Here is a 27,153-nt window from a genome sequence, read left to right on the forward strand (position 1 = left end):
TGGGCCCTACATTGTGGTTTTATGAACAAATCCAACAATGTATCTATAGTGTCAAGCAAAATCAAACAAAATCTAGATAGGGACAACTTGAAACAAAATTAAAGGTTGACATAATCCTTGTTTAATAATTAGTTTCGTCTTCTTTAGTAGGAGACAAATCCAACAATATATAGTGTCAGCAAAATCGGGCCCAGCTTCTCTCCGCTGACATTACCCTTCGCTGCCCCTCTGCCACTGATAAACAGCAATACGTTTGGAATATTTTGTGAAACACGGAAGGAATGATGAGTTGCGGTTCTAAAACGCAAGTTCTCAATCAAGTAGTGAACCCTATTTAATAAAAAGCTTTTAAAAATATATTACTTCTAATTATTAATATCTCATAATGTCTCAATTTACTTTGTCTTCAATATTGATTTTGAAGATTTAATTTGATCATAAACATAATATCTCAATTTACTTTGTCTTCAATATTTATTCATTTTGCCTTCAAATAATCCTTATATTATTAAACATATTAAAAAATTACTATCAAGATTAATAGAAGATTTTTATTTATTATCAAATTGAAATTTATAAATTTAGAATTTATAAATAGATTAATAATAATTAATAAATTTAGAATTCAGATATAAAATAATTAATAATGTATTTTAATAATATCTTAGTAACAAGTTTGTTACTAATTATATTTACAAATTAGTTATTTAGTTTTTATATTAAGGATTTGGGTAGTTACTGAAATTCTCAATGAAAATATGAAATTAATAAATATAATTATCTTTTAATAAATCATAATATCTTATCAATATCTTTCAGCTTTCATTTTTTTTTGAAATTTTATGTTAACGTAATTTCTATAGTTTTGATAAATCTGATTTCATGTGTAACCATTAATTTTGACTAATTTAGTTAAATATTATTTTATTATCATAGGAATTACTTAGGAATTGAAAGATAATATACTTTTTTTAAAAAAATGGAGAAAATGTAGATCAAATTTCTTATATCTATATGTCAAGTTTTACAATCATATATGATTATAAGTTTTTTCTTGTTAAAATGTAGATTTATAATTATAATTAAATATTTTTAAATACTAATGAATATAAAAAATTTGATCTAACTATTGTTAAAGAAATTATTTAATGGGATTTATTAAAAGTTTATATGGCTTTTTTAGTAGAGAATTTTTTTAGGTTAAACAGGAATATTTCTTTATTTACAAATAATTTTTTTAAGATGAAAATAGAATTTGCTGATGATATATCCCCAATATCTAACAATCACCGCATCAAAGACGAGATTGGCTTCCCCCTTTTCTTTTAATTCAGGGCTTGGGATTTTAGAGCCAACATTGCTTCCTCTGCTGTTTATCCGTAGCAGAGGGGCAACAGAAAAAGGAGATGGCACAAAAGAAATAACAAGAGAATGTAAACAAAACAAACAGCTACAGAAAAAGAAGATGGCATGGAAGAAATAACAAGAGAATGGCAAAGCAGAGAGTTGCAGAAAAAGAAGAGAATGGCAAAGCACAGAAGTAGTAATAAAGAAGTCAAGGCTACAATCTTTTCTTCGTAGAATCCCATATCCCATAGTCCCCTAAAAGTCGTCTGCTCTAAACCTTCAAACTCAACCCTGCCCTTCAAACTCATTCTTACCTTTAACATCTCACGCTCAATCCTGCTTTCTTCCCTCAACATTTCACCCTCAAACCTGCCCTTAGCCCTAGTTGGCAAACAGCCAGACCCACCTCGGCAATGGCAGCTGGCACCACCGTCTCTCTTCGGTGACTGAATCTATGCTCACCCAGTCCTCCCTCCCTCCCTCTGCACTTCATTCTTCTTGTCAACTCTTGAGTTTGTCTCCATTCTTTGTTATTCTTGGATATCCAACCAAAAATATTATTTATTTATCTTTTTGGCATCTAGCAAAGTTTACCCGTAACTTACATGATAATAAATGTGGCCAACTGATGTCTATCTAACCTTCATGACATTGTTAATTTCAAAGATTCTTGCACTTGTTGTCCTCCCTTCAAACTTCCCCCAATAATCCAGATTTTAGAAAATTATTTTAACAGGTACAAAGTATATATTAAATATAAATAAATTCTTAACTGGTTGGTTTGTAAGTCGAAATATTTTCTAGATCTAAGTGACCTTTATTTTGAATTTATGTTAGGATTAGTGATATTCCTAAACTATTCTTGTCTTACTTTTCCCTCTCTATTAGTAATCTCTAGTTGGATCTTTTCTCTTTTTCTTATTTCAAAAACTTGTATGACCTTTTTTGGTTCTACGTTTTTCAAACTCCTAAATAATTATGCACGTCTATTAGTTCTTTAACAATTAGATCAATATAAATTCATTTGTTATCGTTTAATTTGTATATAATTTCACTTTGGATTAATTTGAGAGTTTTTTTTACAATTTATGTAAATATTCAAGTTATGAGACTAACTTTATTTTCAAAAGGGCCAGCTATATATAAACAAGTGTATAATAATATCATTCAGTGTTTGATATAATCTGGAATATGTCTAAGGACATATTCAACATGGCTGATGAAGAGAATTATTAGATACATATTTATCATACCACAGTTTTTAATGTTATCAATGTTCATAGAGGAAAATTTGATAATCTTCTAGTTTTTATTAAATTGAATAAGACAAAATGTGGAAAAGGAAGTTAAATATCTAAAGTTATGTCAACATATACCCAATATCATTTATTTTTATACTGGTATGTATGATATTAATAAAAAACAATATTTGGTTCTTGAGTATTACAATTATACTTTAGACTACTTTGTCAAAGAAAGCAATATGGAAGAGTTTTACTATGATGACAATCCCACAAGGTTACTGCTAGGTTTAATAAGGTGTGTATGAAAAATATTATTTAAAAATTTTATGAGGGCATACATGTATGTATGTATATATATTATTTACTCTGAATTTTCCTTTTTTTTTCCTATGCAAGGATATGATTTAAGATTTATGTGATATGCACAAATTAAGGATAATAATTCATAGCAACCTTAGGATTAAACATCATTGTGGTACCAATCTACGACATTGATGGGGATGATGAGCCAATGCAATTTTCTGCAAAAATATGCAAAGTACTCATCTTCATCCAAATAATTGTATTAGTAAGTAATTTAATAAAATTTTTATTTTTTTAAACATTTGTTTATTCTAGTAATATGAAGTTTTTTTCATTAATATTATTAACAGAGAGTTTGAAGCCAATGAAAGTAGCTATTACTGGCAATGTCCGGAGCAGAGATATGGGTCATACAAGGGCTAAAAGTGGATGTTTTTAATTTAGGATGCATATTCTTTTTTTACATCATGAAGAAACATCCATTTAGCAGCAACAACACAGAGACATCCTTTAAGTTGTGCATGGATGCACAACTAAATGGATGTTTCTTCATTATGTAAAAAAAGAATATGCATCCTAAATTAAAAACATCCACTTTTAGCCCTTAGCCGTATGACCCAAATCTCTCTCCGGATGTTGCCAGTAATAGCTATCTTCATTGGCTTCAAACTCTGTTAATAATATTAATGAAAAACTTCAAATACAAATGTTAAAAAAAACAAAAATTTTATTAAACTACTTACGAATACAATTAATTGGATGAAAATGAGTACCTCTAAGCTGTTTTGACTTCTCCAAGTTGCATATTTTTTCAGAAAATTGCATTTGTTCATCATCAGCATCAATACCTGAGGTTGGTGCCACAATGATGTTTAATGGACTAAGGTTATCATGAATTATTCTTAACTTGTGCATATCATATAAACCTTGAATCATATCCTTGCATAGAGAAAGAAAAAAAATCCAGAGTAAATAATACATGTACACACATACATGTATGCTATGCCCTCATAAAATTTTTAAATAATAAAAAGTTCATGCATACCTTATTAAACCTAACAGTAACCTTGTGGGATTGTCATCATAGTAAAACTAGGATTGTTTTTTCTTTGTCAAAGTAGTCTAAAGTATAATTGTAATCATACACATTAGTATAAAAATAAATGATATTGGGTATATTTCGACATAACTTTAGATACTTAAATTCCTCTTCCACATTTTTCTTATCCAATTTAACAAAAACTAGAAGATTATTAAATTTTCCTCATGAACATTGCTAATATTAAAAACTGTTGTATGATAAATACGTAATTTGAATTTTTCAAATTCTATCTAATAATTCTCTTCATTAGCCATGTTGAATAAAATCCTACCAAAAAAAATCATTACTCTTTAGACATATTCTAGATTATATCAAACACTGAATTTATAATTCTCTTCATTTACATGTTTACATATTTTATATTCAAGGTTTAATAGCACGTTTTAGCTGGCCCCTTTCAAAAAGCAAGGCTGGCTTCATAACTTGAATATTTACATATAAATTGTAAAAAAAAATTCTCAAATTAATCTAAAGTGAAACTATATACAAATTCGATAACAAATAAATCTATATTGATCTAATTATTAAAGAATAATTGACGTGCAGAATTATTTAGGAGTTTAAAAAAACATAGAACCAAAAAGACCATACACAGTTTTTGAAATAAGAAAAAAGAGCAAAGACCCAACTAGAGATTACTATAAATAGAGAGAGAGAAGAGACAAGAATTATATAGTGTAGGAACATCACTAATCCTAACATAAACTCGAAGCTAAAGATCACTTAGATCTAGAAAATAGAAGCATGTCAAGCAAATATTTTGACTTACAAACCAACCAGTTAAGAATTTATTTTATTCAAACTTTGTACCTGTTAAAATAATTTTTTAAAATCTGGATTATCCACAGAAAGATTTATTGCTTATCACTTGGTGATTAGGGAAGTTTGAAGGGAGGACAACAAGTGCAAAAATATTTAAATTAACAATGTCATGAAAGTTAGATAGACGTCAGTTGGACACATTTATTATCATGTAGGTTACGGGTAAACTTTGCTAGATGCCAAAAAAATAAATAAATATTTTTTTTGTTGGACAGACAAATATCCAAGAATCTACCCACATGTAGCAAAGAATGAAGACAAACTCAAGAGTCGATAAGAAGAACAAAGTGGCGCAGAGGGAGAGAGGACTGGATGAGCACAGATTCAGTCACCGGAGAGAGACGATGGTGCCAACTGCCATTGCCGAGGTGGGTCTGGCTATTTGCAAACTAGGGCCAAAGGTGAGTTTGAGGATGAAACGTTAAGGGAAGAAAGCAGGGTTAAGGGGGAGACGCTAAAGTAAGAATGGGTTTGAAGGGTAGGTTCAGGTTGAGGGGTTGAGAGAATAATGAATTTGAAGGTATGGAGGAGATGATATTATAAGGATTATTTGAAGGCAAAATGAATAAATATTGAAGACAAAGTAAATTGAGATATTATGTTTAGGACCACATTAAATCTTCAACAAGCAAGTATAAGATTTCAATGTTTTATTTTGTTTAATTTATGTTAGGGATTGTTTGTGACTGACCTATGATGCTTTTACTTATGAACTTTTTAATAAAGTATTTTTATTAGGTGTGAGGTGTCATATTTTTGGTATCAGAACTAAAGTCTTCAAAAAGTTCAAAAAATTAGGTTGTTAAGTGACCTAAAATCCTACGTAGGAGAGGAGAATGATGAAACACTCAAAAGATTAGTAACTCAACCCTAGCTCCATGCCAAGATGCTCTTTCTCACTAAGATAACATTATTTGGCAAGAATTACGAGACTGCATCATGATGCTCCTTCTCGCTAAGATATTTTGTAAGAGTTACGAGATTATATTGTGAATATTGATCAGAGAATGAAGATGGAAGCTCCTATTGAAGACAGTAATCGTCAACATCAACATAATAGTCATCAAAAGGAAAATGGCCTTGTTGATGATAAAGCTCCTGGTGGTCGAGTAAGATATAACCTTAGAGGCACTAAATTGAAAGGTAGTAGCAGTGCAATTTCTCAAAACAACCTCGCACATATTACCTTGCTCTGAAGATTTTGATAAAGTTTGATTATCCTAAATTTGAAGGTAACCTGGATCCATTTGAAACTGAAGAATAGATCAAAAGGTTAGAGACTATACTTAAAATTATAATTTACACCTCACAGGAATCTGAGCACCTACTAAAAAAGGCAGCAACACTGTTGCCTTCATGGGCAGGCAGGTAAGAGACGACATGTCAAATTGAAACATCTTAGTAGCAGAACATCTTATTTTGTCGAGTTTGCACAATGAGCGAATGATGCGCATCCATTTTCTAGCCTTAGTAAGAAAGACTCAAGAGGCAAGCAAGTTTGCAAGGTTTTCACCTTCCATCATATGATTAAAATTGAGATTATAAGTGGCCATATTTTTATATTGTAGTACACATTTCACCTTCCATTGCCTTCCATCCTATCCGATCAATATCTGATTATAAATGATAAATTAAATCAAATTTCAACACGGACCGCTCGTTGACCTTCCATCATATTGGATTATTTAGCCCATTGAATAGCTCATATCCGATTAAAAAATTGAGGTTATAAACGGGGCCATTCATATTATAAATTAAATAAGTAAATCAAATTTCAACGCATCTTAATATTGACAAGTATTGAGCTACCTCCTTATGAATTATATTGAGTATTAAGCCTTTACCTCTCTCCTTCTTACCTTTCTCTTCCCCTTCGCTCTTTCTCCATCTTCCCTCTTTTGCCAAAATGTCACTGCATCCAATTCAAGCCCCAATTAAAGTTAAGCCATAATAAAAATTGAGTTGTCGTAGTAAACTGAAAGGTAGAAGAGAACGGAAATCAAATTTCAACACATCTTTCCATTTTGTAATGTAAAATGAGCCTTATAAATAATACCAGATTGAGTATAATATTGAGTGTTGAGCTCTTTTTTACTTTTCTCTTCCCCTTCTTTCTTCGCTCTTCTCCACTAGAATGTCGTTCATCAAACTTAAATTCATAATAAAAATAGTTATAGTTTTACTATACAATAAAAACTCACATCCTGTTTTTAACTTGTTTACTACCACAACTCACTTTTTATAATCCAATCATATTTTTGAAATATCTATTTTCATCATTTATTGGAATAATTAAAATTATTAAGAATTTATTATTTATTAATTAATAATAACAATATCCTCAATTTATTAAAAAACGCTCAATTTAAAAAACTTAAATATATAGGAAAAAAGAATTAAATAATAAAATAGCAATTCTACCGACAGTGTAAGCACTGGATAATTTGTGTATTTGTCCTTGTTAGCTTTGCCACTTGTTTCTTTTCATTAATAAAAATGTGTGTGTTGTTAAAAAAAAACACTTAAAATAAAAACAAATATTCATAATTTAACATAGCCCTCAAAATTAAGTTGTCAATTTTCAATATAATTCCAAATAAATCTAACTACCTGATAAAAATTTGAATCTAATAACCCCATTATCATATCCCATAAATTTTTCAACTAAACTCTAACTTTAGTTGCTTCAAATATTTAGCCAAATCTACACCTATCTATCTCTAATATCATTAGTGCAAAAAAGAAAAAAGAAAATCAATAAATACCATGATAATTATTAATTAATTTAGATTCATCAAACCCTAAATTTGCTATCATCTTAGTGTTGCAGCACTCAAGGACAAAAGAAGTCAAAAGAAACGAGATGCAGGTCACTGGACGTGTGTGGGCTCACATGCCACCCACTATTTAAAACTCTCTTAAAATTCAGAGAATTGGACTAAATTTATATATTTTTCCAAACAAAATTTTCATAATAAGTAATCATAATAAAAAATTTTTAAAAAAAACTTTAAACAACTTTATTTGTTTTTAACTAAGTCTCTTTATTTTATCCCACCTAAATTTATTAAGTTCTGTCAAATCTTCTTTTTTTATTGCCAGCAATTTTTGTCATTCCTCTAAAATTATAATTTGAAATTAACCTATCATAATATAAAATCCAAATGCACCTGTGAGTATGAAAGACGAGAGACTGCGCCTTTGCCTCACTCACTACCCTCATTTTGCGAGATTGTAGCACTACCTCTCATCTCTTTACGAACTTCCTCCACTACCAAATTTGTGCCTCTCTTCGTTCACCTTCTGCTTCGCCTTTAACTTCTGCATATATGTTGCCTCTCAATCTGTCATACTAAGAAAAAGCTTTGATTTTCCCCCTCACACTAGTGCCTAAAGTTAAGTCCAGGATTTCTAAGGATTTCTAAGGTTTAATTCTCAATCTGTCACACTAAGAAGCAAGGATACCAGTGCCAAGAATCATGACTGGGGTTTCGAAAGTCATAAGTGACTTCAAAGGTCAAAGGTGTCCTGGATTCTAGGTTCTGGTTGACACGCAAGGGAAAATTCCTTACTTTCCTCCTGAACCTTATATAGGTTAGGGTACCAAACCAACCCATTTCTCATTTTTATGAGTCAAAGTTTGTCAATCTTTTTTTTTAATTGCGAGCAATTTTTGTCATTCTTCCAAAATTATAGTTTGAAATTAACCTACAATAATATAAAAGCCAAAATGCCTAAGCTATGTAAGTACGAGACTGCACCTTTGCCTCACTACCCCCATTGTAACCCTATCTCTCATCTTTACCACCAACTTCCTTCACTATCGAATTTGTGCCTCTCTTCCTTCACCTTCTGCTTCGCCTTTAGCCTTTGCATATTCGTTGTCTCTCTCAATCTCTCATACTAAGAAGAAGATTTGATTTTCCTCACCCTAGTGCCGCTCAATCTCTCATACTTAAGAAGAAGATTTGATTTTCCTCACCCTAGTGCCAAGTCCAGGATTTCTATGGTTTAATTATCATTCACACACATACATGTTGTCTCTCTCAATCTGTCACACTAAGAAGCTGCCTCGTCATAATAAGTCTCAAAGGTCAAAGGTGTCCTAGATTAGAGAGAGTAAGTTCAGGGTACAAACCAACCCATTTCTCATTTTTTTTATGAGTCAAAAGGTTTGGACCATAAAGTGTTGCCAGGCAAAGTGTGGTAAGGATACATTCTCTACTTTCTTTCCTAAACCATAGATAGGTTAGCCCAAATGGGAATTCTTTATATATGTGAATCACCCACAACAGAAAAAAAGAAAACAAACATTCTAGTCTAGCAGCTTAGATCACTCACCTGCTCCGTAAACCTTCTTCCCTTTCGTGATGATCCCACTTTATGCCATGTGCCTGAAATTATATTGCCATGAAAATCAATGAACCATCACAAAGCTAACTTGCAAGACAAATCCATTTTATATTCATTGAGCACTAGATGGCTTTTCAGAGAACAACTGTCACCAGGATAAGATCACGCAAGAAGCACAGAACAGATCTAACTACCAAGCACAAGGGCCAAAAGGAGAGATTCCTACAATAATAATATCATTACAAGCAGTTGATGATTGTCCAATGCCAAGAACAATTAGAAATGAAACTAAGCAGCTTCTTCAATGGTGAATCTTAATCCTATATGACTAAATAAATAAACAACCCAACGAAATTCCCGCTGAAGCAACAAACCGAGATAGACAACGAAGATATATAATGTGAACTATATTCTGAGAAACTATTGACTAGCACCAAGCAACCCAGTAAAGCGTATAATAATCATTTAGCACTGTCGGATAAGAGCACGAAAGACGCACAAAAGAAGACAGAGAAACGTACGTGACGAGCACTTTGCAATTACTCCTCTCTGTGCCCTCTTCAATTTCTCTGTTCCTCATACTACCACCCTTACATGGTAACAAGCAATTTGATGTCCCTTTGTTTTATAACAGAGCAAAACGAGCAAATTGAAATTGAAAACGTACCTTTCAGATATCTATTTCAAATGAACTTTCCTCACGGTAATGACCCAAAAGAAGGCGATGAAGGAGACTCCTTGGGTTGCAGAGCTTTCTTGCAATGGAACGAGGCGTGATCCGAACTCGGAGACAATAAACGAGGAGACGCAGTGAAGAGCGATAGAATTGCGAGATTGGAGGATTTGGGGCAATGTTCCTTCGCTGCAAAGCTCTGCTCCGGGCATTGAAATTGCCAACGGCTACCTGCAATTTTAAGTTCTGTTCAGTTCAAAAAACGTTGATGACCCAATGCCACGTGCGTCACTTTCATAGGCATACACCCCAACGGCTACTTGCCTAAATTTAAGTGGAATATTTTTAGAATCTAATGCACCAATGGTCCAATACTCATTAGTTAGGGTATATTTGGATTGGCGTTGGGCAAAATTGACTTATAACCCAACTAACTTTTGTAACTGAAGTTAAAGTAAAAGTCAGTTAGTGCAATGAAATTTATGTTTGGATGGGTGCTTTTAAAAAGTCAGTTGAAAAAGTTAAAAGTTGTTTGGATGATTATAGAAAACTTAGTTTAGTTATAAAATGACTGAAAAGGGTATGGAGTAATTTTTGAAATTTTATATTTTTAATGTGATAATAGTTTAAAAAACACATAAAATTATTATGATAAAATATAAATAGTTTATTTGTGAAATTATAGAATAAAAATATTTGTTACGAAGAAAAATTTGAAAATACATTATATAGATAATTAATTAAATATACATAATGGACAAACATGAATATAAATTAAAATTTATTTGATCTCTAATTAAAGTAAATGGAATCACATAACTAATTAGATCGTAAGTTTTGCATGATTTTCCTATAAGTCAGTTAGAAAAGTTGATCCAGATTGCGTTGGATAAGTCAGTTAGAAAAGTTACTTTTTTCTATAAGTCAGTTAGAAAAGAAGCCCCACCCAAACAATCTTCTGAGTTACAATAAATTACAAACCTCAGTTTCGCGCTTTCCCTTGTGCTTTTTACCATTGGCAACGGTAATCCAAACAGGCCCTTACTTGTGAGCTGTAAGTTGTAAGGAGATAATTAAATATAAAAATTTTAAAATAAAAAAATCAGCAGTGACTGAAATCCAAGGAAACAAATAATTAAATTACAACGAATTAAGAATCCAGTTAAGAGTAACAAACATTTTTAAATTTATTTTTTAACAAATTAGTTATCTAATTTTTAAAAAGAAAGTGATGCGATTGTGGGCTAAAATAAAGTTATATTGTTGAATATGTTAAACAATTTAAAAAATTTCCAACTACTATATGAAAGTCAACGCTACATTAAATAATTCACAAAAAATTTCTAACTACTATAAGAGGTTTTAATTTTATATAAGGGCAAAATATGGGGAAAGTATTAAATGCTATATAGATGTTATTAAATTAGACTCATATTTTGGATCAAGTGAATAGAAAAGAAAAAGACTTATATATTTGCAAGTTGCAACCATTAATTAAGTCAAAATTTTCCCTTTCTAAAAAGAAAAGATTAGCTTATAAATTTTAAAAAAAAGAAAAGAAAAAAAAGAAAACTCAATCGTAAACAATCTTGGGGACCAACGGTATTCGAAACTAACGCGAGACTGTTTTAAATTTCATTTTAAGTTTCATTTTTAACACGAAAATGATTTTCTAATCATACATGCAATTATTCTAATACTCCATAAGTTCATTGTTATAAGTAACAACTATCAAAATTAAGCAGCTTAAAATAGTAGTTAAATTTAGTTAAAAGTAATAAATGTATAAGATATATAATACTTTTTCAATTATACCTTTTTTGTAAGGAGGGTACATGGGAGATTATGTGTGAAATTTATTGTGGAGAGATAATAAGTAGCATATATTTAATGGAGGTAAAAGTGAAAATACTAGACATTTTAGACAAAGGAAATTTGTTTCTTGTATATAGGGACAAACACAATAAAAGAAATTGTTTCCTATAAAAGAAACAGAGGGAATAATAATTTAAAGTTAAAGTACAAATTTATCCTGAAAGTTAAAGTATATGAGAGATTAATGTCATTATTTTAACTATTAACATTAGTTGTTTAATGTATAGATAACATTAATACGATTTTAAAATTTTAGGGTAAATTTGTACTAAAAAATTTCCAAGTGCCCATCGCTTATGAGTGTAGAAACATTGCTTTTAAAATCTCCCAGTTGTGTAATTCTAACGTACAAAAGCCCTGAAATAGAAAACAACGTTGAGCCTTCTCTCGATTTCGAGTTCGGATTATGCCTCGTTCCATTAAAAGAAAGCTCTGTAAACCAAGGAAACTCGTATACTGCCTTCTCTTTTCTGGTCGTTACAGTGAGGAAGTTCATTTGAAATAGAAATCCGAAAGGCATGTTTTCAATCTCCATTTGCTCATTTTTCTCTGTCATAAATAGCCTAAACAAAGGGACATCAAATTGCTTGTTACTGTCAGATTGATGGTAAGGGGAAATTGAAGAGCTCAAAGACAAGAGACATATAGAGCAGAAGCTATGAAGTGTGAGTCACGTACGTTTCTTTTTCTTCTTTTGTGCTTTTTGCGTGCAAAATCAATTCCTTACTGGGTTGCTTGGTCATATCCAATAGTTTCTCAGAAAATATAGTTCGAATTTTATATCCTCATTTTCTGGGTCATTGTCCATCTCAGTTTGTTTCTTCGGCTTTGGGTTTTTTAGTCTTAAAGGATTAAGCCTCTGTGCTGAAATCTGCGATGGTTCATTAATTTTATGACATTATAATTTCAGGCACAAAGGCTAAAAGTGGGAGCAAGTCCATTTAGGGAATGTGGATCCATCTCGAAAATGATAGCTTATAGGAGTAGGTGAGAATTATCCATCTTGCAAATAGAGTTTGATTTTCGTTCAAAAGAAAATATGTTTATCATGTGAAATATTTGATATCAAGACCTGTAAGGAACATCAAATTGCTTGTTACCATCAGAATGATAGAATAAGGAACTAAAAGAGAGAGCAGAGAGGCAGAGGGAGGTTGAAAAGTGCAAAGAGAGGAAGGAATCCAGACATAGAGAAGAATCTCCGAACAAGTCACGTACGTTTCTCTTTCTTCTTCTGTGCTTCTCTTGCCAGCTCTTATCCCAATAGGTTCTCAAAATATATTTTCATTTTATGGGTTATTGTCTGTCTCGGTTTAATTTTGTCTTAGAGGATTAACTTCTTAGTTTCATTTCTATTGTTGGCTTGTAACGATGTCAATATGATTGTTTTCTTAGAGCTTGAGGATGTAATTGGGAACTGGTTCTGTGAATTGTCTTTTAGAGCTTGAGGATGCTTGAGAGAGCTTGCCATGCTTTCTTTGCTATGTGGAAAAAGGCTGAGAGCTTTTGCTGCTATTTATCTAGAGCTTTTTGTGTGCGGAAGAAGTCTGTGATACTATTTCATGGCACAAGGCATATATAATAAAGTGGCACTATACATCTCGCAAACAGATTTTTCCCCTCATATACTATATTATTGCCGTTTCTTTCATGAATTTGATTTTTCATTGAAAAGAAAATATGCTTAGTATATAAAAACTTTATGTGTCTTTTTCTATTGAGAAAAGACACCCGTGTTTTATGTTGGAGGGAAACTAGTTCTATACATTGTTTTCTATTATGTTCGTAATTTTTATCGATTTTGTTGATGGGGTGTGTAGTAAGAGAGATTTTTAGGTGTCCTTTAGAGGGAAAAGGAAAATAGGATTGAAACATCAACTGATATATAAACCAACTGGTTGGAGATTTTGTAATAAACCAACTACCATGTTGTTGTCCTTTTTCCTTTTATTGCATAAGCAACATGCGAAATAGATACGCATAATATGAGAGGGACCTCATGTTACCCAACCTGTTGTGGTTAAAAAGTATGGTTTTTTGTATCTTATATGAAAAATCTTGCTTGTGTAGTAGATACAATTGAGCTTGAGAGGATTGTTGCCCATCCAAACCTAGCCAACCCATTTTGACGTAAATTAGGGGTGTTCATAGGACAGGATGGGACCAGGATAGGCCCGTCCTGGTCCTGTCCAGGTGAACAAGGACGGGACAGGACTTTTGTCCCGTATCCATCCCGTCCCTCTTTTTTTTTTGCCCCTTTGTTTTGGGCCTTCTATTTTTTATTGAGCTTGTCATTAATTAAAATTTCTTTTTTTTTCCTTCTTTTTTTTGGCCTAACAGAAGTGAATCAAAAACTATGATTATTTTAAAATTTGGGCCTTTGATTTAATCGACAATACTTTTAATTTGTAACAAATTAGCCCACTTTTCTGCATAACAAGCCTCTGGAAAAACTAAAAAGCGTAAGCAGTCCATCTATAAAAATTCTGTGCGATGATATTTCTTCATTTAACATAAATTTCCTAATATGGTCCATTCTTTCTTTTTTTTTGAAACATGTTCAATGACAGTTCCTGGAAGCTACCACTAGGGGTGTGCATGAGGCCCGCATGCCCAATAAGCCTGCCCGAGCCCGCAAGAAAAATGCCCAGCCCAATCCAGTAAAAAGCTGCCCAAGCAAAAATGGGCATCTTCGGGCCGGGCTGATTCACGGGCAGGGCAGGGCCGCGGGCAGGGTATGCTGCCCTGCCCATTTGGCCCTGCCCGAAAAAATATATAATTATATATATAAGATAATATTATTTCAAGCAATTATCTCTTTTATTTTAGCTAAAAAAAATAGGTAAAATTAGAAAAAATGAAAGGAACATAAAAATTATAATTATATAAAAGAGCTAAATATCAAAATATAAGATTCAATATGCTAAATTACTCCAAGTCAAATGTTCTTCTTTTTCTCTTACATCCAATTTTTTAAAACAAAAAAAAAAAATAAAACCACCTTTCAAATTTTGTGCTTTCACATGATTATAAGAATCCACCAACTATATGGATAAACTAAGAAATTGAAATACTGATTTAGCTTAATTATTAAATATTCTAATTATTAAATATATTTTTTTTACCTCCCATAAGAAATCAAAAGCTAAAGAATAAGACTACATAGGCCTTATATATATATATATGAGTGATAGACTCATTCGTGATAATTTTTTTCCTCTCATTTGTCTCAAAACATGATAATTGATTTTTTTTTTTTTACATATGACATAGGGCATTGTGTCATTACGCTGGGCAGAAAAGCCCGCCCTGCCCAGCCCGCCCTTGCCCTGCCCAAAATGATTAGGGCTTCTACTGGGCAGGGCCGGGCAACGGGCTGCGTTCATCTTTCGGGCTGGGCATCGGGCAAGGGGCTTGCCCTGCCCAGCCCTGCCCATGTGCAGCCCTAGCTACCACCCTACGCCAATTTTAGCTAAAGCACAAGCGTACTAGCGAAGCCGTAAGAAGGATTAAGCTTCTCATGACGGCATGGGGAGACATACAAGCGAACGTGTGAGGCGGGGAGATTAACTCAGGAGTCCACTAAATTTGTGAACGACGACGATTGAGCACTGCTGGGAGTCAAGATTTGGACCTGCTACAGCTCGCTGCAGGGAGAAGTCATGAGGTAACGAGTTGGTGAGAATGAGCTCAGTCTCAGTGATCGACAGTCTAGAGAATTGTGAGAGGCAGGGAGAATCTGGAATGGCTGAATGATGTTAGAAAAATAAATTTAGGGCATATCTGTCATATTGTAAAATTTTTTTTAAAATTATATATCCCAGGACAGGACAACCTCGTCTTGCATCTGTCCTGCTCAGTCTTTTGTCCAGTCTCGGAAATTTTTTTGTCCCATCCGATTGGGACGAGACAGTTTGAACACCCCTAGCATAAATACTCAATCTTAAACTTGTCCTTGCTTGTTCAAATATGGGTAACTCATATATATAAGCCTACCCATCAACACAATAGGTCCCATTTAAAAATATGGTTTTCTATAAGTTCTTATACAAGAAATCACGCTTGTGTAGGTAGAAATAGGTACAACTTAGCTTGAGAGATTGTTGCCCACCCAAACCTAGCCAACCCCATTTTAAACTAAAACGCTTAGGGAGTGTTTGGCAATTGCTCCAAAAGTGTTTCAGGGCCCCAAACCATAGTTTGAGGAGGCTGATTGCCAAACACCCACTTTTTTTAAAAACCATAGTTTACGGCAAAACCTTGGTTTTGGCCAAAGCAAACCATGGTTTGAGAATAAGCATAGGGGGTCGCTTCTGAAGAATGAAAAATGGTCATGGGAGTAATAATTACTCCTGTCAAATGGCTCCCAATAGTGAAAAAGCACGAAAGCCTCTTCTCCCATTCTGCATGTACAGATGGTCGGTGATAGCACATCACTTGCCAAAGAAGAGGCTCATCAGAATAGGTATCAACCCTACCACCCTTAAGCCCATAAACGACACCGTCAACGACGCAGTTGAAGCCCGGCAAGTAAACGAATATTTGGAGCTGCAACTCCAGAACCAGCTCGACTCCCCCTACTCCTCTTCCCAGCCTTCATTGACTCGGCTCGTCGTCAACAATGTCACACCTCGGCCATCACTACCTGCCTGCCTCGACGTGCTCAAAGTATGGCAAAATTCTTGGTCTTCCATGTTGAAGCCCTCAATAGAGAACACCCACAGAATGCATAGCATGAATGCCATTGTGCTCGCCACTGACAACCTTGAGTCGCCACCATCCACGTTGAGCTTCCCGTACGACGTCCCTACCAACTCCAAATGTCATGCCTTTAGGCAAATCAATCAAAGTTTACTTCCAGCTTCATCCTCTACCAGCCCCACCGTTGACGTCGCAAATGAGAGTGAAAACAAAGTGCAAAGCTTGGGAAAGGGGGACACAATATCATGTTGGCCGTAGAAGCTTTCAGACCAACAGGTTATAACTGTAAAATTCTATGGAAGATCTCCGTGATGATGGTAAGATGATTGGGAAGCCATTCTGGACTTGGTCATCAATTGTTCGCCACCTGTTTTCCCAGTATTGTGAGACAAGTTAACGTAGTTTTAAATATTTGTGAGGAGTTTATCTGATCAGTGTTGTATAGGGGTGAGTATTCGGTTTTTCGGTTCGGTTATCGGTAATAACCGAACTAACCGAATAACCGAATATAGTAAAATTTAAAAACCGAACCGAAACTGAATAACCGAACTAACCGAAACCGAATTAACCGAAAATTTCGGTTCGGTTAACCGATTAACAATATATAAATATGAAAAATGATTTTAAATTAAAAATAATAATAAAACACAATTACAACCATATTTATTGAATATAAATATATTTAAAAAGTTCATATATACCCACATATATATATTTATTATGATAATATTTATTAAATATAACTATATGATATATTTATTTCGGTTATTCGGTTATAACCGAAATTTTTTTCTACTAACCGAACCGAACACCGAAACCGAATTGTTTAAAAAATAAAAACCGAATATATAACCGAAAACTGAAATAACCGAACCGAAAAACCGAAATTGAATTCGGTTCGGTTCGGTTTTCGGTTACGATTCGGTTTTGCTCACTCCTAGTGTTGTACGTGCCATAACCATGCATTTATGCCATAGTTTTCATTTAAGGATCTGATTATAATAATATTTGTTCATTAGCAAAATAAAATCACTTTCCTAAAACGTATATTTAATTATTTTATAAATATATATACACAATAATTATTTATTATTTACATTATTTATGTCTCATTTATTATGTTGGAAAAATATATATTATTAACATATATAATACTTCAAATAAAACATATATTATGAAATAAATATCATTTAAACTTATGTCCTTTTTAGTAATTTTTTCATATATAAAAAAGCACTTCTGACAACAACTATCCAAACAGAATCACTTTTTTCAGAAAATTTATTCTTTCAAAATTTATTCTCAAAAATCATTTTTCTCCCAGAAGCTATTTTCCAAATCATAGTTTGGTTTTTTTCAAATACCCCTTTAATCTTGAACTTGCTCTTGATAAATATAGTTTTTTGTTCAGTTCTTATAACCCTTGTTCGCAACATTGACGGGGTACTAAAATATGGGTTTTTACACTTTAATAAACCTTTTCTGCTTAGTTCTTATTTAGGTAAAAATATATGATTTTTTGTCCGTTCTTATACAAAATCGTTTTTGGCCCATTTAAACACTCAGCCTAGCCTTGCTTGCCCATTAACCAATTTTGGCCCATTTAAAATTGGGCAAGTTGGCTGTTGGACACATACTCGCAGCCTAACATTTTGGCCTATTTAAAAATGAGTTGGGCAAAGCCATAACAAACCAACAGCTATTTAAAAATGAGTTGAACTTAGGAACGCAGACACCAGCTTGATGGGCAGGCCTAATTAAAAAAGGCTTGCTGATCCAATGACAAAAGAAGTTGGTAGGAAAAGTATTGCATAACTAGAGAGTGCCTGGAAGGGGAGAAAGACAAGGGAAGAATAAGAAATGATGGGAACACGCATAATCCAGTGATTAAAAAGAAAGAAAGAATGAAAAAGGCCATAAAAAGAAATTGCACATATCGAATGGATCAGAAAAGACAGGACTCTTCCTCCACAAACCATTCGAGCAAAATATGATTAATCATTTAATCTGCACAGTCTAGACAAAGAGCAAGATGTAAAAATGTAAAATTTTATTTAAAATATGGAAAGATTATAAAAGACCCTAAATTGTGGTTTTATGAACAAATCCAACAATGTATCTATAGTGTCAAGAAAAATCAAACAAAATCCAGATAGGGACAACTTGAAACAAAATTAAAGGTTGACAAATCCTTGTTTAATAATTAGTGGAAAGCCTTCTTTAGTAGGAGACAAATCCAACAATATATAGATAGAAAAGACAGGACTCTCCCTCCGCTGACATTACCCTCGGCTGCCCCTCTGCCACTGATAAACAGCAATACGTTTGGAATATTTTGTGGAAACGCCGAAGGAATGATGTGTTGCGGCTCTAAGACGCAAGTTCTGAATCAAGTAGTGAACCCTATTTAGTAAAAAGCTTTTAAAAATATATCACCTCTAATTATTAATATAAGAGCTAGTTGAAAATTTAATTTGGTCCTAAACATAATATCTCAATTTACTTTGTCTTCAATATTTATTCATTTTGCCTTCAAATAATCCTTATATGAAATTACTATCAAGAGGTAATTCAGATATACATAATTAATAATGTATGTTAAAACAGACAATATCTATTTATTAATTAACTTAGTAACTAATTCACAAATTAGTTATTTAGTTTTTATATTAAGGATTTGGGTAGTTACTGAAATTCTCAATGAAAATATGAAATTAATAAATATAATTATCTTTTAATAAATCATAATATCTCATATTTTATTGACCTAACTTATTAATATCTTTCAACTTCCATTTTTTTTTTGGACTTTTATGTTAACGTAATTTCTATAGTTTTGATAAATCTGATTTCATATGTGTAACAATTAATTTTGACTAATTTAGTTAAATATTATTTTATTATCATAGGAATTACTTAGGAATTGAAGATATATACTTTTTTAAAAAATGGAGAAAATGTAGATCAAATTTCTTATATCTATGTGTCAAATTTTACAATCATATATGATTATATGTTTTTTTTTGTTTTATGTCTTTATAATTATAATTAAATATTTTTAAATACTAATGAATATAAAAAATTTGATCTAACTATTGTTAAAAAAATTATTTAATGGGATTCATTACTTAGTTTATTATGGCTTTTTTAGCAGAGAATTAGGTTAAACAGGAATATTTGTTTATTTACAAATAAGTTTTTTAAGATGAAAATATCCCCAATATACATCTAACAATCACCGCATCAAAGACGAGATTGGCTTCCCCCTTTTCTTTAATTCAGGGCTTAGGATTTTAGAGCCATTGCACATTGCTTCCTCTACTGTTTATGGTAGTAGAGGAGAGAAGCTGAGCCTGCAGAAAAAAGAGATGACACAGAAGAAATAACAAGAGAATGGAAACAAAACAAAGAGCTGCAGTAAAAAGGAGATGGCATGGAATGGAAACAAAACAAAGAGCTGCAGTAAAAAGGAGATGGCATGGAAGAAATAACAAGAGAATGGAAACAAAGTAGAGAGTTGCAGAAAAAGAAGATGGCATAGAAGTATAAAGAAGCCAAGGCTACAATTTTTTCTTCGTAGAATTCCATATTCCATAGTCCCCTAAAAGTCGTCTGCTCCAAACCTTCAAACTCAATAGGCCCTTCAAACTCATTCACCCTCAATCCTGCTTTCTTCCCTCAACATTTTACCCTTAAACCTGCCAGACCCACCTCGGCAGTAGCAGTTGACACCACCGTCTCTCTCCGGTGACTGAATTTGTGCTCACTCGGTCCTCCCTCCCTCCCTCTACACTTCGTTCTTCTTGTCAACTCTTGAGTTTGTCTCTATTCTTTTGTTATTCTTAATTTCGTAGCTTTTTTTTTTTGCTATGTGCATAGATTCTTGGATATTTGTCTAGCAAAGTTTACCCGTAACCTACATGATAATAAATGTGGCCAACTGATGTCTATCTAACCTTCATGACATTGTTAATTTAAAGATTTTTGCACTTGTTGTTTTCCCCTCAAACTTCCCCATCACTAAGTGATAAGCAATAAATCTTCCTGTGGATAATCCAAATTTAAAAAAATTATTTTAACTGGTACAAAGTATATACTGAATAAAAATAAATTCTTAATTGGTTGGTTTGCAAGTCGAAATATTTTCTTGACATACTTCTATTTTCTAGATCTGGGTGACATTTAGTTTCGAATTTATATTAGGGTTTAGGACTAAACTATTCTTGTATTACCTTTCCCTCTCTATAGTAATCTCTAGTTGGATATTTTCTCTTTTTCTTATTTCAAAAACTCCTAAATAATTCTGCACGTTTTTAGTTCCTTAACAATTTATTAGATCAATATATTGTTATTAGATCAATATATTAAGATCAATATATTGTCATTTGTTATCGTTTAATTTGTATATAATTTCACTTTAAATTAATTTGAGATTTTTTTTTATTCAAGTTATGAGACTAACTTTATTTTTCAAAAGGGCCAGCTAAACGTGCTATTAAACCTTGAATATAAAATAGAATATCATTCAGTGTTTGATAATCTGGAATATGTCCAAAGGACAGTCATGATTTTTTTTGGATAGGATTTTATTCAATATGGCTGATGAAGAGAATTATTAGATAGAATTTGAAGAATTCAAATTACGTATTTATCATACCACAGTTTTTAATGTTACCAATGTGGAAGAGGGAAATTTGATAATCTTCTAGTTTTTGTTAAATTAAATAAGACAAAATGTGGAAGAGGAAGTTATGTCAACATACCCAATATCATTTATTTTTATACTGTGTGTATGATATTAATATAGAAAACAATATTTGGTTCTTGAGTATTACGATTATACTTTAGACTACTTTGTCAAAGAAAGCAATATGGAAGAGTTTTACTATGATGACAATCCCACAAGGTTACTATTAGATTTAATAAGATGTGTATGAACTTTATTATTTAAAAATTTTATGATGGCATACATGTATATGTGTACATATATTATTTACTCTGAATTTTTTTTCCCTATGCAGGGATATGATTCAAGGTTTATATGATATGCACAAGTTAAGAATAATTCCTAGTAACCTTAGGATTAAATATCATTGTGGTATCAATGTAATTTTCTGCAAAAATATACAACTTAGAGAAGTCAAAACAACTTAGAGGAAAAAGTACTCATCTTCATCCAAATAACTGTATTCGTAAGTAGTTTAATAAAATTTTTGTTTTTTTTTAAACATTTGTTTATACTTTGTAATATGAAGTTTTTCATTAATATTATTAACAGAGTTTGAAGTCAATGAAGGTAGCTATTACTGACAATGTCCAGAGCAACGATTTGGGTCATACGACTAAGGGCTAAAAGTGGATGTTTTTAATTTAGGATGTATATATTCTTTTTTTACATCATGAAAAAATATCCATTTAGTTGTGCTTTTGCTTAAAGGATGTCTCTGTGTTGTTGCTGCTAAATGGACAGAGACATCCTTTAAGGAAAAGCACAACTAAATGGATGTTTCTTCATGATGTAAAAAAAGAATATATACACCCTAAATTAAAAAACATCCACTTTTAGCCCTTAGCTGTATGACCCCAAATCTGCTCCGGATGTTGCCAGTAATAGCTACCTTTATTGACTTCAAACTCTGTTAAATAATATTAATGAAAAACTTCATATTACTAGTTACGAATATAATTATTTGGATGAAAATGAGTACTTCTTCCTCTAAGCTGTTTTAACTTTTCTAAAAGTTGCATATTTTTACAGAAAATTGCATTTGTTCATTATCAGCATCAATGCTGTAGATTGTCATGAATTATTCTTAACTTGTGCATATCATATAAACATTGAATCATATCCTTGCATAGAGAAAGAAAAGAAAATCCAGAGTAAATAATATATGTACACACATACATATATGCTCTCATAAAATTTTTAAATAATAAATTCATGCATACCTTATTACCTAACAGTAACCTTGTGGGATTTGTCATCAAAGTAAAACTCTTCCATATTGTTTTTCTTTGACAAAAGTAATTTAAAGTATAATCGTAATGCTCAAGAACCAAATATTATTTTCTATTAATATCATATACATCAGTATAAAAATAAATGATATTGGTATATTTGGACATAACTTTAGATATTTTAACTTCCTATTCCACATTTGTCTCATTCAATTTAACAAAAACTAGAAGATTATCATATTTTCCTCATGAACATTGCTAACATTAAAAACTGTTGTATGATAAATATGCAATTTGAATTCTTTAAATTCTATCTAATAATTCTCTTCATTAGCCATGTTGAATAAAATCCTACCAAAAAAAAATCATGACTATCTTTAGACATATTCTAGATTATATCAAACATTGAATGATGATATTCACATGTTTATATTAATAGCACGTTTTAGCTACCCTTTCAAAAACAAGGCCGGCTTCATAACTTGAATATTTACATAAATTGTAAAAAAAATTCTCAAATTGTTAAATTAAACAATAACAAATAAATTTATATTGATCTAATTGTTAAAGAACTAATAGACGTGCAGAATTATTTAGGAGTTTGAAAAAAACATAGAACCAAAAAGACCACCATACATAGTTTTTGAAATAAGAAAAACAGAAAAGACCCAATTAGAGATTACTATAAATAAAGAGAGAAGAGACAAGAATTATAGTTTAGGAACATCACTAATCCTAACATAAACTCGAAGCTAAAGGTCATTTAGATCTAGAAAATATAAGCATGTCAAGCAAATATTTCAACTTAGAAACCAACCAGTTAAGAATTTATTTTCATTCAATATATACTTTGAACCTGTTAAAATAATTTTAAAATCTGGATTATTCACAGGAAGATTTATTGCTTATCGATTGGGGAAGTTTGAAGGGAGGACAACAAGTACAAAAGAAGTCAAAAGAAACGAGATGCAGGTCACTGGATGAAGGACAGATGTGTGTGGGCTCACATGCCACCCATTATTTAAAACTCTTTTAAAATTCAGAGAATTGGACTGAATTTATATATTTTTCCAAACAAAATTTTCATAATAAGTAATCGTAATAAAAAAATTTAAACAACTTTATTTGTTTTTAACGAAGTCTCTTTATTTTATCCCACCTAAATTTATTAATTTTTGTCAAATCTTCTTTTTTTATTGCCAGCAATTTTTGTCATTCCTCTAAAATTATAATTTGAAATTAACCTATCATAATATAAAATCCAAATGCACCTGTGAGTATGAAAGACGAGAGACTGCACCTTTGCCTCACTCACTACCCTCATGTTGCGAGATTGTAACACCACCGCTCATCTCTTTAAGAAAAAGCTTTGATTTTCCCCCTCACACTAGTGCCTAAAATTAAGTCAAGGGTTTCTAAGGTTTAATTATCCTTCGCATACACAAACATGTTTGTCTCTCTCAATCTGTCACACTAAGAAGCAAGGATACCAGTGCCAAGAATCATGACTGGGGTTTCGAACGTCATAAGTGACTCCAAAGGTCAAAGGTGTCCTGGATTCTAGGTTCTGGTTGACACGGAAGGGAAAATTCCTTACTTTCCTCCTGAACCTTATATAGGTTAGGGTACCAAACCAACCCATTTCTCATTTTTATGAGTCAAAAGTTTGTCAATCTTTTTTTTAATTGCGAGCAATTTTTGTCATTCTTCCAAAATTATAGTTTGAAATTATTATATAAAAGCCAAAATGCCTAAGCTATGTAAGTATGAGACGAGACTGCACCTTTGCCTCACTACCCTCATTGTAACACTACCTCTCATCTTTACCATCAACTTCCTTCACTATCGAATTTGTGCCTCTCTTCCTTCACCTTCTGCTTCGCCTTTAGCCTTTGCACATTCGTTGTCTCTCTCAATCTCTCATACTAAGAAGAAGATTTGATTTTCCTCACCCTAGTGCCAAGTCCAGGATTTCTATGGTTTAATATGGTTTAATTATCCTTCGCATACATACATGTTGTCTCTCTCAATCTGTCACACTAAGAAGCTACCTCGTCATAAGTCTCAAAGGTCAAAGGTGTCCTAGATTAGAGAGAGTAAGTTCAGGGTACAAACCAACCCATTTCTCATTTTTATATGAGTCAAAAGGTTTGGACCATAAAGTGTTGCCAGGCAAAGTGGTAAGGATACATTCTCTACTTTCTTTCCCAAACCATAGATAGGTTAGCCCAAATGGGAATTCTTTATATATGTGAATCACCCACAACAGAAAAAAAGAAAACAAACATTCTAGTCTAGCAGCTTAGATCACTTTTACCTGCTCCATAAACTTTCGCTTTCGTGATGATCCCACTTTATGCCATGTGCCTGAAATTAGATTGCCATGAAAATCAATGAACCATCACAGAGCTAACTTGCAAGACAAATCCATTTTATATTCATTGAGCACTAGATAGCTCTTCACAGAACAACTGTCACCAGGATAAGATCACGCAAGAAGCACAGAACAGATCTAACTACCAAGCACAAGGGCCAAAAGAAGAGATTCCTACAATAACAGAATCAGAGCCCAAGAAATTACAATATTGGCTTACCGCACAAGCCACAGAAATTAGAGGATCTGCGGTTTACATGCAAGAGTTGATGATTGTCCAATGCCAAGAACAATTAGAAATGAAACTAAGCTGCTTCTTCAATCGTGAATCTTAATCCTATATTACTAGTAAATATAAACAACCCAACGAAATTCATGCTGAGGCAACAAACCGAGATAGACAACGAAGATATATAATGTGAACTATACTCTGAGAAACTATTGGCTAGCACCGAGCAACCCAGTAAAGAGTATAATAATCATTTAGCACTGTCGGATAAGAGCACCCAAGAAGCACAAAAGAAGACAGAGAAACGTACGTGACGAGCACTTTGGAATTACTCTTCTCTGTGCCCTCTTCAATCTCTCTGTTCCTCATACTATCACTCTTGCATGGTAACAAGCAATTTGATGTCCCTTCGTTTTATAACAGAGCAAAACGAGCAAACTGAGATTGAAAACGTACCTTTCAGATATCTATTTCAAATGAACTTTCCTCACGGTAATGACCCAAAAGAAGGCGATGAACGAGACTCCTTGGGTTGCAGAGCTTTCTTGCAATGGAACGAGGCGTGATCCGAACTCGGAGAAGAGAAAGGAGGAGAGGCAGTGAAGAGGGATAGAATTGCGGGATCGCAGGCTTTGGGGCAATGTTCCTTCGCTGCACACCTCTGTTACGGGAATCGAAATTGCCAACGGCCACCTGCAATTTTAAGTTCTGTTCAGTTCAAAAAACGCTGACGACCCAATGCCACGTGTTTCACTTTCATAGGCATATAACCCAACGGCTCCTTGCCTAAATTTAAGTTTATTTAGGATGGTAAAAAAAATATCGGAATATTTTTAGAATCTAACGCACCAATGGTCTAATACTCTAATTAGTTACTTGTAAGCTGTAAGGTGTAAGGAGATCATTAAATATAAAAATTTTAAAATAAAAAGAAATCAGCAGTGACTGAAACCTAAGGAAACAAATAATTAAATTACAAAGAATTAAAAATTCAGTTAAGAGTAACAAAAATTTTTAAATTTATTTTTTTACAAATTAGTTATCTAGTTTTTATACTAAGTATTAAATTACGGAATATATTTAAAAAGAAAGTTATAAGATTGTGAGCCCAAAAAAAAGTTATATTGTTGAATATGTTAAACAATTTAAAAAATTTCCAAAAGTCAACACTATATTAAACAATTCACAAAAAATTTCTAACAACTGTAAGAGGTTTAATTTTTATATAAGGGCAAAATATGGGGAAAATATTAAATGTTATTGATGTGAGTATTAAATTAGACTCATATTTTGGATCAAGTGAAGAGAAGAGAAAAAGACTTGTATAGTTGCAAGTTGCAACCATTAGTTAAGTTAGTATTTTCCATTTTTAAAAAGAAAAGATTGGCAAATAAATAAATAAAAAAGAAAAGAAAGAAAAAACAAACATAAACAACCCCGGAAGCCAACGGTATCTGAAACTAACGCGAGACTATTTTAAAATTCATTTTTAGTTTTTAACACGAAAATGATTTTCTAATCATACATGCAAATTATTCCAATATTCCATAACTTCTTTGTTTTTATAAGAAACAACTATCAAAATCAAACAGTTCAAAATAGTAGTAACATTTAGTTAAAAACAATAAATGTATGAGATATATATATTTCCAATTATATCCTTTTTTTTTTAGGGAGGACACATGAGAGACTATGTGTGAAAATTTATTGTAGAGAGATAATAAGTGGCATATACTTAATGGAGGAAAAGTGAAAATACTACAAATTTTAGACAAAAAAATTTGTTTATTATATTTAGGGACATCACTGTGAAATAAATTATTTCTTATAAAAAGGAACAGAGGGAGCAATAATTAAGAGTTAAGGTGTAAATTTGTCTCAAAAGTTTTCACTTTGAAATGATGGACACCTAAATTTTTTTCCGTACAAATTTGTCTTGAAAATTTAAAATTATAGTAGGGACCCTACCGTTAAAAATGTTAATGATTAATGTTATTATTTTAACTGTTAACGTTAGTTTTTTAATATTATGGGATAATATTAATACGATTTTAAACTTTCTAGATAAATTTGTACTGAAAAACTTAAGTGCCTATTGCTTATGAGTGAAAACTTATAAGATAAATTTGCACCTTAACTTAATAAATAATCCAATATCAAGCCAACAAAAGT

General features: G+C 32.2%; 1 protein-coding gene across 1 annotated transcript; it reads left to right on the forward strand.

Moving 5' to 3' along the window:
- Nucleotides 1–16,078: 16,078 nt before the first annotated feature.
- Nucleotides 16,079–16,678, forward strand: LOC114755990 (uncharacterized). Its single transcript, XM_028944899.1, has one exon. It carries the CDS (start codon nt 16,079–16,081, stop codon nt 16,676–16,678), a length of 600 nt encoding a protein of 199 aa, XP_028800732.1.
- The last annotated feature ends 10,475 nt before the right edge of the window (nt 16,679–27,153 follow it).

The sequence above is a fragment of the Neltuma alba genome, unplaced genomic scaffold (assembly GCF_004799145.2).
Source record: "Neltuma alba isolate B1F8T4 unplaced genomic scaffold, ASM479914v2 tig00010367_pilon, whole genome shotgun sequence".
In the NCBI taxonomy this organism is placed as follows: Eukaryota; Viridiplantae; Streptophyta; class Magnoliopsida; order Fabales; family Fabaceae; genus Neltuma; species Neltuma alba.